General features: G+C 31.3%; 3 protein-coding genes across 6 annotated transcripts in view; 1 reads left to right on the forward strand and 2 right to left on the reverse strand.

The window, feature by feature from the left end:
* The window catches only part of LOC126771050 (protein cappuccino), a 26,746-nt gene continuing 6,132 nt past the window's right edge, over nt 1–20,614 (forward strand). The window contains exons 1-10 of one of the 3 annotated variants that reach the window (XR_007669510.1): nt 1–988; nt 1,428–1,589; nt 5,463–5,638; nt 5,977–8,044; nt 8,400–8,794; nt 8,884–9,093; nt 9,196–9,336; nt 9,430–9,613; nt 10,150–10,486; nt 10,595–12,402. Coding sequence is in view for 2 of the 3 variants with exons in the window: in XM_050490724.1 (XP_050346681.1) it covers nt 127–988; nt 1,428–1,589; nt 5,463–5,638; nt 5,977–8,044; nt 8,400–8,794; nt 8,884–9,093; nt 9,196–9,336; nt 9,430–9,613; nt 10,150–10,486; nt 10,595–10,703 (4,644 nt within the window). In the remaining variant the exon portion in view is untranslated. Of the gene's footprint in view, nt 989–1,427; nt 1,590–3,857; nt 4,365–5,462; nt 5,639–5,976; nt 8,045–8,399; nt 8,795–8,883; nt 9,094–9,195; nt 9,337–9,429; nt 9,614–10,149; nt 10,487–10,594; nt 12,998–20,614 lie in introns of those variants that run through there. The other 2 variants (XM_050490724.1, XM_050490725.1) reach the window with 2 other exon arrangements.
* LOC126771058 (uncharacterized) lies at nt 12,965–14,422 on the reverse strand. The gene is made up of 2 exons (XM_050490743.1): nt 14,200–14,422; nt 12,965–14,109 (listed from the first exon to the last, which is right to left on the reverse strand). The coding sequence occupies exons 1-2, from the start codon at nt 14,267–14,269 to the stop codon at nt 12,989–12,991; spliced, it is 1,191 nt and encodes a 396-aa protein (XP_050346700.1). The 5' UTR covers nt 14,270–14,422; the 3' UTR covers nt 12,965–12,988.
* Nucleotides 15,425–18,147, reverse strand: LOC126771067 (thyrostimulin beta-5 subunit). Of its 2 annotated transcripts, XM_050490755.1 has the most exons (4): nt 17,952–18,147; nt 17,172–17,310; nt 16,908–17,066; nt 15,425–15,552 (listed from the first exon to the last, which is right to left on the reverse strand). In XM_050490755.1, the coding sequence occupies exons 2-4, from the start codon at nt 17,202–17,204 to the stop codon at nt 15,454–15,456; spliced, it is 291 nt and encodes a 96-aa protein (XP_050346712.1). In that variant the 5' UTR covers nt 17,205–17,310; nt 17,952–18,147; the 3' UTR covers nt 15,425–15,453. The 2 variants fall into 2 exon arrangements, with proteins under 2 accessions (XP_050346712.1, XP_050346711.1); XM_050490754.1 differs by lacking the exon at nt 17,952–18,147 and having other exon boundaries at nt 17,172–17,428.

Here is a 20,614-nt window from a genome sequence, read left to right on the forward strand (position 1 = left end):
TGAAATTTCACTTAGCTAATAAAATGATAAAACTTGTCAAATATTTTGCGCACAATTATAATTTTTGAATCACGGTGAAATATTTAATTTGATAGGTATATATGTATATTGTAAGTTTCATATATAATGGGTAATACACAGGCAGGTGAAAAACATTCGAAAACCGGAAAGTCACCTGGGAAGGGCAAACATTTTATAAGAAATTTAAACAGGAAAAGCTCAAATAAGGAGAACAAGAAACATGGTCGTAAAAAAAGTATCGATAAACGAGAGACGTCTGATAAAGATTTTGATAAAACATCTGAATCTGATAACAATGAAACTATTGAGGCATTCGACAGCGATATGGTCGAGTGCGTGTTCAAAACATCGGCAAGGGGCGAGAGGGGCGTGAAAAGATTGAGTGTGCAGTCAGAGGTAACGGTGACCAGGTGCGAGTCGCAGCGGGCGGAGCGGTCACCGACCCGCGACCAGTTGCCCGCCGCCGTTGTCTCGCCCGCGGATCCATCCTCCTCCGACTCAGTGTTTACGGATCCCTTAACGCCGCTCGCCGTCGAGCTCAACCAGTGTTATTACTCCGCAGAAAGTGACAGTGCACACGACGAACTTCCGCACACTCATACGCCATCTTATTTCGATGCGCCCGCGCACATCGGTCCCTCGTCGACTGAAACTCGTCCCTCCGTAACGGAAATGTTACACGATGACACCGCTTTACCACTATCAACAAATGAGATGATGGAAAAACAAATAAAAAGTGACGTCTCTGATGACATTAGTGACAGAAACGATAACTCAAAGGTTATGGGAGCTATATTATCAAAGTCAACGGAGCAACCCTTGGAAAAAGAGAATGAATGCAGCCATGATTTTCTCGAAAACCGGTTAAAAGCCAGTCCAGGGCAAACATCTTTTACGATATCCAGGCATCGAAAAGTAGAACTTCCTCCAGTTGCCGCCGATTCTTCACTTAACATTTTAGACAACGGTAATTATGTTTTCAAAATAAATATTAAATTACATAAAAAATATCGTACTGCATATTTCTTAAATACAAATTGGCTAGTCAAAGGTTGTAAAGAATACAATCAGCTTGTAAAAAAATTACGATGCTTTTGTGGTTTACTTATAAATTTAAATTAAACTTATTTGAGTGGATAGAGATATACTCTTATGTTTTATTTTTGACAACATTAGAATTTTTCTTTCAATGTATAGTCGCAAGATATTTATTTAATTCGTTAATATATTTACAGTAAAAAAAATATTTTTGTTGAGTTCCAGTTGACTTGAGCGTTGAGTGTGGTTAGTTATGAAAATCCCTTGCTATTGTAGTTGCTGTTTGATAATCATCTATCTTACATAGGTAATATTGAAGAAGAATAGACGATGTATATTTCTATGTTTAATTTAATAAATTATTTCAGAAAACTGTCGCCATTCTAGTGTGAGCGACGTGCCAATGTCAGACTCAAATGTGCTACGAAAAGTCGCTTCACTCACCCTCGACAAACACACAGACACAAAAGTTATACGCCCCAAGTTTGTACCCGAAAAATTAGATTTTCAAATTTATGAAAAATTTGAAGGTTAGTTAATTTTATTATTATTTCAATCAGGCTAAATTAATAACGAAATACAATAGCTATATTCTATGACTTTGCTATATAACAAATTGGTGTTTCTATCAATTACTGTTTTTTATTTATATAATATATAAAAAGATGGTAGAATTTTGTATGGAATATAAACTGTGTCATCGTACGTGATTCTCCGTCCACTACCTGGTAATGAAAGAAATCTAAGTAATTCCGTACACCGTAATTGCGCCACCGACCATGACATGGGATACATTATCTAAGATCACATTGTAATAATATATCCTTTGTGTTGTGTTTAATATTTTTTATAACGCCATCGTGTTGCTCATTTAGCCGTCTGCCTATCTTTTTCATTAAAAAACTATGTTTGGCTGCTTATAACTGATGAGTGCACCTGAATCTACTAACTGAACCTACCTAGAGGGCTTGCCATTAGGTACTGCCAGTTGGAACAAAATAAAAAAGTAATCGATATTCATCAACAGCCAATCATTGTCCACTGCTGAACATAGGCCTCTCCCAAGGTGCGATATCGATATTCGTATCCCTCAAATATTTAATCTCATCGGTACTGTTTCTTAGAATATTTCTGATACGTAACCTTCGATGATAACCTTCTGTATAGTGTAGTTTAATTGAGAAAGATATTTATAACTCATTTTTAGCGTACAGATGATACTAATTGCCTTTTATAATTGAGGGAAAATAGATCTTGTATAATATTCATTAATTAAAATATGCACTTAATATTATTTAAGCGAATTTTAAATTCATAAAAGCTTAATATTAAACAAAGCAGAAATCCGAAGACGAATTATTAATAAAAACGTATTATTATGGTAACAAAATACAATATAAGATTTTTTGTAAACATTTTATATTACGATAGTCATGAAAGGGATTTGAACGGAAGTAAACTAAAATAAAAAATAAATTGTAAATTTATTTATGCATTGTTCGACGTTTTTCAAAAAAAGGAATCTTTTCTGTCAGCATCATGTCATAAGAGATTACCTTAGAAGGCTCGTTGGAATGTATATAGCCTGGGTTAATTTAGGGTTTTATTCCGTAATCCGTAACAGCCTGTGAATGTCCCACTGCTGGGCTAAAGGCCTCCTCTCCTCTTTTTGAGGAGAAGGTTTGGAGCTTATTCCACCACGCTGCTCCAATGCGGGTTGGTGGAATACACATGTGGCAGAATTTCAGTGAAATTAGACACATGCAGGTTTCCTCACGATGTTTTCCTTCACCGTAAAGCACGAGATGAATTATAATCGCAAATTAAGCACATGAAAATTCAGTGGTGCTTGCCCGGGTTTGAACCCACGATCATCGGTTAGGATTCCCGCGTTCTTACCACTGGGCCATCTCGGCTATTCAGGGTTTTATTGCTTGCATACTATTATTACAATGAGAAATATACATAAATAATATACAATCTGTATCAAGCCATTCGATCTATCCATCGATACTGTGCTAATACTTACATCTTATCGCAAGCCACACGCCTTTTTTTGATGCGTTTATCCAAATATCTTGTAATATCTCTAAAACTTCAACTTACAAGTCCAAAATCCGAAGTGGATAAACAGAAATATTTAAAAAAAAAACTGTTTCAAATGTTAGGTAGGTATTTATTCTGATAAGGATTATCTCTCTGCAAGAAGTAAATGGAACTAAGGTTTTTTTTTATTTGTCCTATATTTAAAATGAAAATTGTTAACTACTCAAGATACTTATTGTCTAGAATTTTTTTGTCTGTATTTTGGAGATAATCAAATCTAACAAAGTCTTTGTGCATTTGCGTATCTGTATAACATAGGCAACGTTCGCTAGAAGCCTGGTCCAGTATACCTAATCAGACAATATACGCTACATCCCTCCTAAACCTATAACCTACTAGAATGGTAAAGTTCCATGTGTAAATAGTATATAGAATTAGTATGGAATAAGTAGTTTTTGCGTGAATCCGAAAAATAACGTAACGTATGTAATTATATGTTTGTATGATCTCAAAATGTAATGGTTCATACTTAAGCAAGGAAAATAGTAAAGATTAATCTAAGTAGGTAACATTAATTTTATAACATTTTAAAAATAAATGTTATTACGCTTGTAGAATTAAAATAAGTTAATGAATATAGTCGTCGTCGATAGGAAGCTTATCTTTAATTACCTAATGTTTAAGCGAGCAGAGTTAATGGCTACTCTTATCTTAACGAAATGATTTTGCATCAGTAAAGATAAAGTGTCGAGCGAAGCGAGTACGTGACCCAAAACGTTCGCACAATTTATAATTAATCTATGAATATAATTAAAGCAATAAAATGCAGTTGTCATCTAATCGTGTAAATTTTGCGACCTCAGTTGTGCATTTTAATTATGTTAAATTATTGAGCAAAAATCGACCTGCAAGAAAACGTGTTCAAGACATTGTGACTGTATTGGGACTACATACCGACGATCTATCTCACTTTACCTCTGATACAAATATAATTATAAAATATAGTGAAGAACAAAAACGATCAAAATCGTCAAGTACAGTATTGTGCGTGATTAAATGTTTTGAATTCAAGTGGAATAAAGTCAATTGGTGGCTTAATGTAAAATTAAATATGTATGGCGAATACTTGTATATGGAGATTCAATTGGATATAAGAACAAAGACTATAGATGTGTTATGTTTAAACGATCAAAACAAAAGAAAACTTTGGGTTATAAATATAACAAGTAGTGGTGAAAAGTTTCCAATGCATTACAAATGTAAGTTGCACCACACTTCTGATATAAATCTTAATATACATATATTTATTTATTTTAGTTAAATCTTTGTTAATTAATGAAGCAAGCAAAAATTAACTTCTTGTACACAACATTAATTTAATATCTTGTGGGTTATGTGTGATAAAGTGATATACTACATATTTTAAAATATTAAAACTTACTGCAAGATCTAAATAATTTTATTTTTAAATGTAGAATAGAGAAACATCAGCAAACAAGTTTACGTTACACAACATTTTTATTAAAATATTTCTATGTCATGTTAGTTACGGACAAACGACTAAATTAAGAAAACAGTGGGAATTAAAATACTGTAGAAAATTAATAATTAATAATATAAAAGCTATGCATGTTTTAAATTATATAATATTATTAATAAATAATTATATATTTTTGATAAATTTTACACATCTGGCAACTTTGCATTGTCACACCAATTTCAATTTACAAAACACAATATTAAACGTCAAACTGATTAGAACTTAGAAACTATATAGTAGTTAGGTACCTTGTTGGAATTTTTGCAAACTATATATAAGAAATAGCTACTTATTAACAAAACGGAATAAATGATAAATATTTTGAACCAGTATTTATAATATTTTTCAATTACAATTTTTTTTGGATACAAGATTTTAAAGTAAAATTATAATATTCTTTAAGTGTTCAAAACGTAAGCTTTTTCTTGTTTCCTTTATATTACGTTGGTCCTCAATGTATAATATATATCAAGTGGAATCCAATTTATTTTGGATGTAGAAGAAAAGTTAAAGAAATAATTAAAACATGCTGAAAGTCATTGAAATATGTCCATTAGTTTCAGTGTGGTGTTCACAGAGATGGAATATAGTTTTACCAAATATTACATTCTTGAAAGTTTTTTTATTATGTGTTGTGTATTATTCCAAAGTATTTGTTTACTTACAACAATCAACAATGCAACCAACATTTTACACTGTACTTTAAAATACAATCATAAAGAAAGCCATTATATTTTGTAGCAATTTATTACTTGCTGACCTTGTGAGACTCATTCAGATTGATTTCATAAATTTATACTTATATTTTTATTTTCAGGTCAGATGCTTCTCAACTGGTTTCTCTCTTCTGTATCAGAAGATAGTCATTTAAAAAACCTGATAAGTTCTCAAGATCTGAAAATACTTGGTATCCAATACTGCACCCACCTTCTAGCTGCTGGTGTGCTTAGGCAAATATCTGATAAAGATGCACCTACAGAGAACATTTTTAAGGTAAGCTGCAAAGTATTAATAAATATAGAATAATAATATAGTATAATATTTTTCATATAGAAAAAAAAGGAACTTAAATATTTGTTTATAAAATTAATGCAACATTATTTATATAAAGATTTACCATAATATGATTCTAAAGCAAATTATTACCTACTAAACAATTTGTAAATTTAATATTGTAAAACTTTTATATTAAAGTATAAAAGATTATTAATATTACTTATCGGACAAGACTTTTGTATAACTCCTTGCAAATAACTTACTATCTATAAAAATAACATAAATCATATTTCAATAATATTTATGTATAATGACTGTTTAATTTTGCATTACAGCCTAACTTAATGTATTACTGGTCACATATGGAGTTGCCGGCATCACAACCAGTCACTCCAGGGAGACTAGACATGTCTTCTTGGCCTCCTGAAAATCAACATAAAAGTCTAAACCAATTTTCGGATATATGTCTCGTAGAAAATCAATATAATAAACAGAATAATGAGGACATTAGTGACATAGTTGAAGCAAAACTTGTTATTTCTGAACTTAAAAAAAAACTACAACAACTAGAATATGAATTAGAAAATTACAGATTAAATACAGAAATTGGTATCCTAAACAAAAATTTACAAAATTCATTTATATCAATACCAGAAAACTTATCATGTAGGGGCAAAACAGAATTTGTTAATAGAGAGGTACAAACCAACGACATTAATGAAAATAATAGGCTTACTAATAAACCTGTGATAAATACCTCTAAAGATAATAATCTTTTAAGGGCAAGTGTAAATATGGATTCTAACATAGGTTTAAGTAGAATAGGTAACAAAAGTGATTTAATTATTAATGAAGACAAAGGAGCACAACTTGATTCAAGATCTGAAAAAATAGAGAATTATTGCAAATTGAATAAATGCCGAGATCCTACTGATTTACATAGGAATGAAGAAATTGGTTATATAGAAAGTGACAATATAATAAACGGTGAAAATGAAAAAGAAATTTTAAGTAAAGATTTAAACTACCTCATGGAATCTTTAGAGGGACCTAAAGTTAATGTTGCAAGTGAAAGCTTATCTGAAGTTTCTTTTGTAAGTTCAGTTTCTGAATTTATCAGCAACAAAAGTAATATATCTAGAAGCATATTTGAACAAGACGATGAAATCAATAATTTGAGTATATCTAAAATTGACAATAAGTGTAGTGTTACATCTCATTCAACATCAGACCAGATACCAAAGGATAAATTTACAAAACATATAATATTACCTGAAAAAGATATAGAATCAACATCAGAAATAATTTCAAGTGAAACATCTATTGTTCTCTCACATAGTGTGTCTCCATCAGATATTAATTTATGTCAACCTGTACCTCCTCCACCCCCACCCCTTCCTGGAATGTCACCGTCTCCACCCCCTATGCCTGGAACAATTGAAAAAACTTCCAATGATGTTTTAGAGAAAAATAGTAACGTAAAAACTTTCTTGAATGGAATGGAATCTACAACATTAGAATCTATAAAACTAGCATCTGTAGATAACCATAATTTGGTTTGTGAAAGTTCTGAATTAGATCCAAGCTTAAAATATTTAAGAGAAACAAAATCAACAGCAGAAACAGCTGTATATTCATTACCTAGTATGTTAGTACAAGCTACTTCAAAAAATAGTATTGAATCTACAACAACATCACCTCTTTCATCACTTGGAAAGACACAGCCAATACCTGATATGGCCTCACTGGAACCACCACCACCAAAGCCCGGTATGGGCTCGCTACCAAAACCAGTAACCAGTATAGATCCATCACCATTGCCTTTAACTAGTATAGGCCCCCCACCACCGTCTCTACCTGTAATGATTCCGCCACCACCACCGCTACCGGGAGTGGCTCCTCCACCGCCACCACCGCTACCGGGAGTGGCTATTCCACCGCCACCACCGCTACCGGGAGTGGCTATTCCACCGCCACCACCACTACCGGGAATGGCTCCTCCACCGCCACCTCTACCTGGTATGGGTCCCCCACCACCGCCTCTACCTGGTATGGCTCCACCACCGCCCCCTCTACCTGGTATGGGTCCCTCACCACCGCCTCTACCAGGTATGGTACCGCCACCACCACCTCCGCTACCCGGAATGGCTCCCCCACCGCCCCCTCTACCGGGGATGGGTCCCCCACCGCCCCCTCTACCGGGGATGGGTCCCCCACCGCCCCCTCTACCTGGTTTGGGTCCGCCACCGCCGCCACTGCCTGGAATGGGTCCGCCACCACCTCCTTTATCTGGCTTGTCTAGTCCACAGACACCTGGTATTCCTCCCCCACCATCAAACACTACAGCGGGACCACTTCCATTTCCAGCTCCTCCAGCTGGAGGTTGGAATATGCAAAGAGCAAGTAAGTAAATCATACAAAATTAAATTAACTATAGCCTATTTCAATCACAAGAAAAGAAAATAAAAATAAACAACTTTGGTATTGAATTGACGGTAATATTGTTCAGTTGTCATGGGAACTTTGGAAGTAAAATTAAAATGGATATGAGTAGTTCACGAGATAGTGTTGTAATATGAATAAATATATATTAATCAGGAACTGTATGTAGTTAATAATAACGTAGCTATTTCCAAATCGCATGAAATACGTCAATCAAAGGTTTGTCTATCTTTACTCCTTCAATTGAAATAGGCTATAAATATATAGTTAAATTAATTGTATTTTATAGTTCGTGTATAATTTTATGTTATTTCAGCACTTAGAAAAATACCTATAAAACCAGCAGCACCCATGAAACCTTTATATTGGACACGAATTTTGGCAGCTCCCATTCTGCCAACGTGTCAAGGTGAGGCAGAATCAACAGCAGTGAAACCATTATGGCTAGAAATCGAAGAAGCAAAATTAGACAATATCGATGAATTCACAGATTTGTTCTCTCGGCAAGTTGTCAAAGCGCCAGTGAAGAAAAAAGTTGAAGTAAAAACTAAGAAAATACAGCCAATAAAAATTTTGGATAGCAAGAGATCTCAAAACGTCGGTATACTAGCTCAAAGCTTACATATTGAATTCTCGGAAATAGAAAATGCTATTTACAATTTTGACACGTCAGTAGTCAGCTTAGAAGCTCTACAACAAATATATGAATTGGTAAGTTTATGGGAAACCGTTAGTTTTATTATAAAAGTTGAGCTAGATTTTTATTTAAAATATAATACTTTTTGAATGATCTATTTTAGCGAGCGACTGAAGAAGAATTGTTCTTAATAAAAGAACATATGAAAAACAAACCGGATGTACCCTTGGATAAACCTGAAGCATTTTTGTATGAATTATCTGGAATACAAAATTTCGCTGAAAGGATCTCGTGTTTTACATTCCAGGCAGAGTTTGATGATGCAGTCAATACAATAATGCACAAATTAGATAATTTAAAACACACCTGTGAGGTAAATAATTTTATGATATATTTCATTAATATGTCCAATTTAATGATATATTTCATTATATTGCCAAAAATTAAATGTTATAATGAGCGTATTTGTTTTAAGTTCCTCATGACTAGTGAATCTCTGAAGCAGTTGTTTGCCATAATATTGGCCGTCGGTAACTATATGAATGGGGGAAATTGTCAAAGAGGCCAAGCTGATGGATTTGGCCTGGAGATACTTTCGAAACTAAAAGACGTGAAGGTAAGATAAGACGTCATCTGATATTTTACATACGTTTTGATTATTTCCTCGTTCGCTGTTAATGGATTTTGCCATCCTCGATACTGTCCGCAGTCGAAGCAGTCGAACGTGACGCTGCTGCACTTCATCGTGCGCACGTACATGCGCGCGTGCGGCGGCGCGCTGGCGAGCACGTGCGCGCTGCCCGTGCCCGAGCCGGGCGACGTGCGCCGCGCCGCCGCGCTCGACTTCGCCGACGTGGCCGACAACCTCGCCGCGCTGCGCAAGAATCTCGATGGTGAGTACTCCTAGTCGTTGCTTGTAATTTATTATGTAATACTGAAAAACTGTCGTATCAAAATTGAAAATATATTTTTTTGTCTAAAAAATCGACCGGCGTTATAATTGTTAGACATTTTTTTATATGGAACATATAAAAATAAGATTATTAAATGCTTTACGAGTAATTATTAATAATATGATAACGACATTTAAAACCATCGGTAAAGTTGCGTTGTATTTATTAACTCCCTATTCAAATCTATAAAAAAAAATTTTTTTGCTCAATTCTGTAATTTAGTTGTGATTTTTTTTATTAAGCTATAACTGAGTTCTTATAGATCAAATGAATACTTTAACATTATATGGTCAGGTCCGCCGAGTTACGTCGGCAGCTGGGTGTTGGGAGCTAGAAAGCGATGTAGTCTTTAAAACGTAGTGTTTTCGTATAATTTTTTATTCTTATACTGTATTTGCTATGAACAAGAACGTTTAAAAATAGTTTAAAGTTATTCGATTCAATTAAATGACTCTTTGTATGTTGCTTAATTTTAGAATGCAGAGACAAAATGGAAAAAGTGATAGAGGCGTATGCATTGCAAAAAGATGATGACGAAAATGGATGTGCAGAAAATGCAAAAAGACTTGAGGTGTTTAAAGACAAAATGACTACATTCCTAAACACAGCTGAAGAAAAACTGAAGACTGAAAATGAGAACATGTGCGAATGTAGGAATAAATTTATAGCAACTGTAAAATTTTATCAATATTCTCCAAGATGTGGCAAACTAGACGACTGTGAACCGAAAGAGTTCTTTTCGCTATGGACTACATTTTGTAGTGATTTTAAAGATATATATAAAAAAGAGGAACAAATAGCAATTAAAGAAAAGTAAGTTATCTTTCAATATAAAATGTACATATAGTACACTGTGCATGTTAAAAACATTAACCCTAAAATTCGTGCAATAATTAATTTGCGATTTAATTTTTACTTCAGGCTAAAAGAAACTAAAAAACTTCAATGTGAAAGGCGAGCAAGCACTCAACCTAAGAAAGAAGGTGGTCTGAAATCTCGTCTCCAGAAGATATCAAGTGCTCGAAAATAAATCTTAATTAATTATTTATCGATAAAATATAACGATTAAAATTAATTACCAAATATAGCAATGAGATCTGACATATGAAAGTTACAATTTCTATGTTTGAAAATAAAGAATTAATAAAAATTGTGAAGTTCTTATTATAATATAATTCATTAATTGAAATGAGGATTGTTTTCGGGATTCAGAATTCAAATCTGAGCACAACCGTAAGTTTTCGTCTATTTTTTTTCCATAGTATGTTATACTGGTGTAATTTGCTCGTCTGGGTAACAGCAGTACTTGGTATTGTTGTCCGGTTTAGGGGTTAGTGAGCCAGTGTAATTACATGCACAAGGGATATAACATTTAGTTTCCAAGGTTGGTGGTGGTTAACATTTCTTACAATGTCAATGTCTATGGGCGTTGGTGACCATTTACGATCAGGTGGCCCATATGTTTTTCCGCCTGCCTATTCTATAAAAAAGCTGGCTTTTTAAGATAAATAAATTGAAAAAGTTCGTTTTTAGAAGGCCAAATTCTAATATTAAATATCCCGATATTAAATATCAATAATAGTATTTTTTTGACAGTAATTAAAATTATGTCAGTTTTATAATAGTACTTTTATATGTTTATTAGAACTCATACTCATATGTCAGATCTCAATAGAAAATGAATAAAAACTGCATAATTACATTTTCAGAATTTACTAATAAAATCAGATTATTAATTCAGCATACTTTATATCTTCTTTACAGCTACAATTTATATACCTATAAAGAAATTTATCCTTTGTTTTCTGGGGATTTGATTATTCAGAATAAAATATAACCAAATAATCCACACTGCGATTTTTTTGAAAGGCAATCTGTTTTAACTGACCACAGAATTTTCGCTATATTAGCGGTATGTTTGTAAAGATTTCGGTTTAAAGACATTTATTTCTCATAAAGAACACAAAAGTTCACTTATAATAAGAAATTACAATAATTTTGCCTGAGGGTACATTTAAAAGTCTGCCTTATGAATTATAAAGGCAACAACATTAAAATTAATATAAATTAAACAAATAAAAATGTTTAAATTGAATTTATTTATGAATGTGAATACATTGTGTGTTGTCAATTGTCATGTTAACAGCATGTTGAGCACAGCAATGATGGAGTTAGATTGTAACACATTATATTTCAATAATATAATGTGTTACAATCTATATAATTTAATAATAAATCAGATTCATTGCGTTGTGTTCACATACACGAATGCATTATCATTATTATTTAATTTGATCAATGTCACTGTTAAAAAAATGTACCGTTATTATATAATGAATTTGTGCAAGCAAAAATACTACAATTTTTACATATCATTTAAAAAATACACACACAATTTAATAAAAGAACTCTCTCCATTTAAATTTAATTGAGATACACAATTAATATATATTTGGCATTTAATTAAAAATGGGTCAATAATTATCTTAATGTTTTCTTGCTACTTTTGTGTTACATTTAATCGTATTAGAGCAGAAAATAGCCTAAGTGATTTATAAGATTTTTCTAAGCTTTGGAACATATAAATGTCCATATCATTTTTAAAGAAAAAAAAATGTGATTTACAAGTAAAAAACACATGTGTGCATTGATGGAGTTATGCATACAACTTAACTACCTTTTTTACTTAAAAATTATAATATTATTGCACTCTCACAAATATTTTATGAGTAACCAGGGTTGTAGTACAAATTCAATCAATCCACTTATTGTTTTATATTATTTGGAATAAATACTGATTTGTTTCTGTATAATTGGAATAATAGGCTTGATTTTAAATCATAGTATATTATAATTATACTGTACATGTGCATTACAATATCATTCACTTTTATCAATCGTTTAGTAAATTTGAAAGTTTTGAGAATAATGTTCTTTTGTTAAAGTTTTACTATAAATTATTGTAATCTGTTTACTATTACTTCACAAATTGTGTTATTTACTGGAAAGCAAGCCAAAACAATTATGTAATCTGTATAGATAAAAATGAGAACTGTTAAATAGTTAATTTAAAAAATTATTACTATATGGGGAACTAGAATAAACATGCAGTTTTTGTTTTAATAATTTATTTCAATGTTTATAATATGCAACTTACTAATAAAGTACCTGATTTATAAGTTAATGTCAGCTTATTTAAAATGTACTCTGTATCTTGTTTATGGTTAACATACTTTATGGTGCTTTTGTATTATTAGGTTTTGTAATTAATTATAGATAATAATAATACACTTTTTTTCAATAAAATATTTTTATTTACATGTATTCCAAACATTTTTCTTTCCATATCTTTTGGACCTTCATTTCCATTTTTTTCTTATTCATAAGGGAACCATCAAGTTTAAGCAAACTGTTTTTTAAAGCTTGCCACTGCATAAAAGTGAGGTGACTAGTTAGAGATTTTTTTTCATCTGATGTGTTTCTATATGTTTCCTCATTTTGAATAAACTCATTTAAAGAATCTTGATCAGACACATTTTTTATGCAATGATCTTGTCTCACTATATTAACAGTAGGGTTTTTTAAAATAGGTGGTAAATTAGCCATGAAATTTTTAAAACTCTCTCTGGATATTGCTTCGCCTTGATCATTATTGTCTAGCTTTGGTACAAATGTAGTGCATAGGTCCTGTTTAGGCAGCAACAGTTGTGTATCTGGCTCTACGTCTTTAGTCCTTTTATTAATATTGTCTACCAACTTCAGAATATTGTCATATAACCCTTCTTCGTCATCTTCACCCACAATTGAATCAAAATTAGTAATAAATTTTTGGGACCATTGAAATCTGCCTGCATTGTTCAAATGTTTCATGTCAATCCAATCTTCTAAATTAGATGGCAATGAATACTTTTCTGGTAAAAACTGTAAGCCTTTATATTCCATTTTGCTTAAAGTAGGATACAATTGGTTGTACCAATTACAAGAGTGTTGTAACAATACAAATGCCATTGACCAAACTCTGCTCAATAAAGCAAAAGGCATTAAACACATCCAATGACTTTCGCCCCGTTTTATTCTATTCAAATAGAAGACAGCTGCTTGCTTGGAACAAAGTGTTACTCGGTACATAAGTTTAGAAAATGTCATCAGTCGTATCAAAACATATTCCAACATTTGTTTAGTAGGGGCTAATGTACTGTCATTCTTGCCGGGCAAAACATCCATGAAGTTATGAACATCTTTAATTATAGGTAATCTCAAAAATGAACGTAAAGCCACGTTTACTTTTTTAAAATACCTATATCCAATGTCATTTCTAAATTTCTTGTCGAATTTGTACAAAAATCTTGAAAATATAGCACTCTCTTTATGTAGTGGAGATTGCTTTGATAGTACATGGATTATGGTATTGCAAACATTTTTAAGGTTATTAATTTCTAAAAAAATGAGCAAATTAATTAATGCAATAAGCAATTCTAAGAAAATTTAATAAATAAAAAAAATTTGAAAGGTAATATTTTACTTACCAAAGTTTTTACAGGTAGATGTGTTTATTGGTGGTTGTAATATAGATCTATTATTCCAAGGTTCTAACATTTTACTTACTTTTTAGTTATTTCTGTAAAATATTTATTAATTTCATACATCAAATTATAATATCATACACTTACGAAATAAAAACATAACCTCTAATGTTTATATGCGTAGACATAGTTTCTCTGCCTACGTCTATAAGGCATAACCGCATAAGCTGCAATTAGGGATGCAAACGCAGACATATCGGTTAACCGATAATATCGAAGCGAACGTAGTACTTACTGCTTATGTATTCTCATATTCTGTGTTCGAGCCATAATATCGATAGTATTGATATTAAGAAATAGTCGATATATATCGATGTAAAAAAAAACAATATTGAAAAGTCGATTCATAGACAAATTAATCTTTAACAGTTATGCCTTTTCTCAAATCATCAACTATCAAAGTAATTATTTTTCATAAACGACATTTTGAACGTAACTGCAATAAAATAAAAAATATATGATATGAATAAATTTACTATAACTTACAGCATTACATATATAAGCACAGATTAGGCACTATATACATATAAATAGTGATGTAGCTGGGGTACTGCCCAGTCAACATTTAGGACTTCAGAACCATGTAAAAATTCATCTCGAGTTTTCGAATAAAAGTATTCTTATACACAATTTTTTTAAAACTGAAACTGAAATCAGAGGTTTTTATGTTTTAAGCTTTTTTTTGCGTTTATTAGCTGATCAGTCAAACGGATATATAACTTGCTATGTTTGTTTATTTATTTGATGTTGTTGGTCAAATCTAAAATAGAACTACTTCAATTTTTCTATGAATCTGAACTTTTAAATGTTAGTTCAGTTAAAAATGATGAATGTGGTATGTGTATTTTGCATTTATATTTAAAATTAATTGTAATTTTTTTACTATTAATTTATTATATACATGCTAATACATATAGGTATTTACTCATTTAATACTTTAATTATAAGCCCTTTAGGATAAGATTAGGTGTCATTTACGTAGATATATAAAAATTTGAAAATATTTTTACATTAAAACTAAATTTTACCCGTTTGAAGTCGGGATGGACTTTTTCCTAAATATATAAATATGGTATGGAATTCATAGAAACACAAATTATACATTAATTTTTATTCCAGTAAACAAAAATGTAACTTGCAATACACAGCTATATTTATGACACGTTAATTTGTCTACGTCTTTATTCAATTTATTTATTATTTCTTATCCTCCATTTGTTCCGAGATTGAATTTTCGTTGAGAAGAGAATAATCTGGTGGCAGCCATTCGCAGCTCGTGTCTTCAGAAGAACACACCTAAAACACAATTAATATAATATAATGAATATTTATTTTATTTTAATTATTTACTTGTAATGAAAAGCAATATATTAAACACTAACTGTGCTCGCGGTTTCACCTGCGTATATCTTAAGCAAATCACTAAGAGCAGTCTTTGAATATTTCAATGTATACAACATTTTTAGTTTTATTTTCGTGAGACTTTTACGTTACCTTCTCAGGAAATTGTGTCCTTTTAAAACTAAAACATCTGTTTTTTTTTAATAATTACGTTTTATCAACTAAATAACCGACTAAATATAAATTTAACAAAACCATTAAAAAAAATATATGCTGCAACGAAACGAAATACCTACCTAATCTATAAACTTTAACTTACAAAATTAATTTCCAAACCGAAAACAAATACTTATGTATGTTCATATATTTTTAACTACCTGTTGAAATATGTCAAAACTATAAAAAGTACTAAAAACTGTCTATACTCTTATTTCGATATCTTACATAAGAATTACTGCCATGTCTATAAAAACGACTTCGCAAATAATGCATTATTTTAGAACAAATTTGGCAGGCGCGTTAATCGAGGCGCGTTAACCGACATATCCAACATAAGCTGAACCCTATTTAATATCATTAATTATATAGGATCTGAGCTCAACTTACATTGGATATATCTAAATCTCTGAAACTATCCATTTTTAACTTTGTATTGTTCCTATAAAGTTTCTATCATCACCATTTTACAGACTATTATTTATTATTATTATTAGCTTAAGTTTCAGCCAATTCAACTGAACCATTTTAACGCATTTTTATCGAATAAATGTTCGACGTGATTCTTTAAATTGACATAACTTTATTATTTATGCACCGATTGAAATAAAACAAATACTAAATTTTAAGTGAAGTTAGCTACAACACATTAGTGATATCCGCACCCAAATCCGTTAATTCGTTTCTAAGATAAGTGCACACAAACGCACAGACAAGCAGACAAAAATTCTAACAATTATTGTTTTGGGTTCTATTGCGTTGATAAAGATCCCCAATAATAATTTTACTAAAATATCTTTCATGTAAAAACAAATATCAGTTACATTTCTATTTATATATATAGATATAATATTATTTATTATGTAATTATCAGATATTCTACTGCTAAGTAGCAATATTTACTTACTTAGCACATTGACGATGTGAGGAGGAATATTAATCAAGGCGCAAATGCCTATGTGCGGTGGTGATCACTTACCATCAGGAGGCCCATTGGCCCGTTCGCTTACCGATTTTATAAAAAAAAAAGATAGCATGCGCTGGATGAAACTTTGTCACATGTGTATAATGATAGTATTTAGAACATTTCTAACCTGGCACTTGCAGTTGGCTGCTTCTACGTAATGATATATTTCTGTACCGGGTTCTACGCCAGGGTCGCAGTACCGTAACTTGATTGAAGCGTGCTTCCTTTCTCCGTGCACGCAAACCGGATGAAAGGATACTTTGTAGGGGAATTGCCAATCTGCCGTCTAAAACAATATATTATATATATAGAAAATTACGTTTAGATACTTGAAAGTTTTAAATTTTATGGTAAAGAGAGTTCAATATTGTAAAAAATATATTTCCCTTACCTCGTATGATAAGCAGTATCCCCAACACGACATAATATCGACTTCATCCCAGCAACGTAATCCGTTAAAATCTGTTTGTACAGCGTTATGTGTATATCGCTTCAGCTTACATCGAGAATTTGGTGAAGCACTTTTACAGCTTACAACGAAAAGTGAAAACACCATTGTTATTAAAAATATATTGTAATTAGTTTTAACACGCAACATTATGATTTAACCCAAGTTTGAACCCTTCAATTTCCCGAATATGTACTTTCTCTAAGCTCTCTTCTTTCTATTTGAATAAACTGTTCGAATGTATCTTTTTATAAAGAGTCTGAGAAGACGTCAATGCATTAATTCGTGTCAGTTCACATCATAGCATTGTTCAGATCATAACTTTTAATGGATTAAGCCGAGAAATAAGAAATATTTCAGAATATATTTGAATATATTCACCTAATTTTGGCACATTCATTAAGATTTATGCATTTGAAATTTATATAAGTGCGAGCAGGTAATAAAAATAAGTTTGTATAAAAAATGTTGTTGGGTTTTGTTCATATTCTCTCTGTCGACGTATTGTTCGCCCGATTTAATTAAAACTTTGTACATTTGTTATTGGCATTTGGTTGAAGGTTTTTGACATCTCAATCTAAAATAGAGTGCACGCGTAATGCAAAAGCGCACTTAGGATACAATTTGTGATATTTTGATTTTAGTAGTGCACCATGATTAACTTTGATAGAAAATTCCATTCGACGTGTCAGAACAAATACATTTCTACGGAGTGCTTATTACCTTAATACGATACTCCCTCATATACGATTTCGTTCACAGTGACCATCCTCAACAGAGACTAGCCACAGGGGCGTTCTCTATTCCTTGATTCCAATAAAATCTACAGTGGCTACAATCTTTCAGTAGGACATCAAACAAATAAAAAAATTAATAAGGCATTCCGACACATGCCTATTAGTAGGTAATATAAAAAAAATCAACATTATTTACACTTCGATGCCAAATATTCGTTAAAGTAACTATTCGTCATATTATTCAACGTAAATATAATATAGGTATTTACTATGCCTTATTTGTTACATTTTCTATGGTAACTTATTTGGTACAAGACCTTATCGTTGTCATTAACTCCTTAAATAGATAATGTATGTTTATTTTGGTCCGCCTTTAAGTGTTTATCACTAAAATAGAGACAGGACAATGGAATAAGGTGTGTATATTAATAGTTGATTGTATAGATTAATAGTTGTAGCTTGCAGTTTCGATAGTAACATGAATTCGTAAATTTAATGTTTTTTTTTTCTTAAGAAATAACTATCTACTTATGATTATAATTAAAAGAGTATAAAAAATAGTATTGCTAACATGGAAAAATAATCTAGTTAAATAAATAAGACTTAAAATAGTTATTTTAATATGTTGTTTTTTGCTCATTTAAGGGGGCTGTTAAGTAGGGCTAGGCGGCAGCCTATTGTAATTAGTGTACTGTATAAAACCGGCAATGAGAAAACCTACCATGAAACAAATAAATTAAAATTATTACGAAAATTAATATTGTATTAAAAACACATTTTTTTAGGTATCAGTGTGTTTACTATTTACGCAAAAACTAAATAAGTACATGGTTGATTTTCGTTTTTAATATTAATTATAGAAGTAACAGCATTATTCCAAATAATGCTACTATGGTTATCGTGTTTATATAAAGAATAAGTAGGAACAGATATCAACAGCTTTCGTAAGCTTTAAGTAAACTTTCATAAAGTACTAACGCATTATTTTAAAGAAGGCTTCTAGACTAGTCAGACGCATTTAATAAAGTGTTTTAACGACTTATTATATCTTTTTTAAACTATGTGACCATTGCTTATTTATAATAATAAGAAGCCTAGTATTCAAAATTTACGGTACTGTATGAACTTGTTATAAATCTTATAATCTATTTTTAATAATTATTCCGCTTAATAGGTAATTGTGATTAAAATACATGGGACAAATGAAAAAAGTTTTCATGTTTTACCGGTCTGTCAAGTTTCAAACACGACCTTCTGTTAATAACATGAATATTACTGCCCGTTGCGTATTTGTAGCCATTTTTCTTTTATGTACTGGTATTTGTGGGATTTTTTAAGTTTTATACAAGTGTCAAAAATACATATTTTATGCTTTCTATTGGGTATTTTTTTAGTTAAATAGGAAAAAATTCACCAATAAACAGACTAGCTAGAACGTATAACGAGCTATTGACTGGTATCAATGAACTAGACATCTTGCATGATAGTAACTACTCCTTTAAAAATAAAATTGCCTCACATCTAAAACAGTTTGCATAGAATATAAATAAATAGTTATGATGTTATGTTATCTGCTTTTTTCTGTGTTTTTATTTTATATCGTGAAATTTTTTTTTTAAATACTTGTGAACAATTTTTTGACACCATTACTTTGTTACTTTGATTATTCAATGGAATTTTTATATAGTTTTATTAGCTTTTTTTCCTTTTTTACAATTTTTATTTTTTACATAAATTAAGATAAATCCTGTATTTTGTAAGCATGTTTTTTTACGCAAATGAATATCTATTATTTTTATTAATGTAACTCTGTTAGTCGATGATTGCCTATAACAAATTGCATGCTGTAATTACCTGTAAGTAAAAGAACAATTGAAATGTATTACTAAAAATTACTGCTGTACACGAATTATTGTATCTTTTGTTGGTAGTTCTAAAATAAAAAAAAATAATAAAAAAAAAAAAAATGCTGACAACTTTACATAACGACTACACAATAAAAGCTATATTAAATGGTATAAGTAAATCAAAGATAATTTGTAAATGTATTTACAGAAAACACGAGATTCTTAAAGATATTAGTTGGAAGTGCCTGAGTACATTGAAACAGACTTAAAGCCATATTTATGTTGTGTCTGGAAACTCGATCCTGTGGAGAGATTGTACTCTATCAAATGATATAATGATAGCAAAGAATTCTATCGCTATGTATCCCGTGACATTAAGTCTCATAAGACTTTTTTACTTGCTGCCGTAAGAGTTGAGGTGAGCAATGTTTATTATTGTACCGTAACCGTAACAGCCTGTGAATGTCCCACTGCTGGGCTAAAGGCCTCCTCTCCTCTTTTTGAGGAGAAGGTTTGGAGCTTATTCCACCACGCTGCTCCAATGCGGGTTGGTGGAATACACATGTGGCAGAATTTCAGTGAAATTAGACACATGCAGGTTTCCTCACGATGTTTTCCTTCACCGTAAAGCACGAGATGAATTATAATCACAAATTAAGCATATGAAAATTCAGTGGTGCTTGCCCGGGTTTGAACCCACGATCATCGGTTAAGATTCACATGTTCTTACCACTGGGCCATCTCGGCTCATATTATATATCATATTATTGTAATTTTCATTATTATTAGGAATATGCACAAT

This window comes from Nymphalis io, chromosome 10 (assembly GCF_905147045.1).
Source record: "Nymphalis io chromosome 10, ilAglIoxx1.1, whole genome shotgun sequence".
NCBI lineage: Eukaryota > Metazoa > Arthropoda > Insecta > Lepidoptera > Nymphalidae > Nymphalis > Nymphalis io.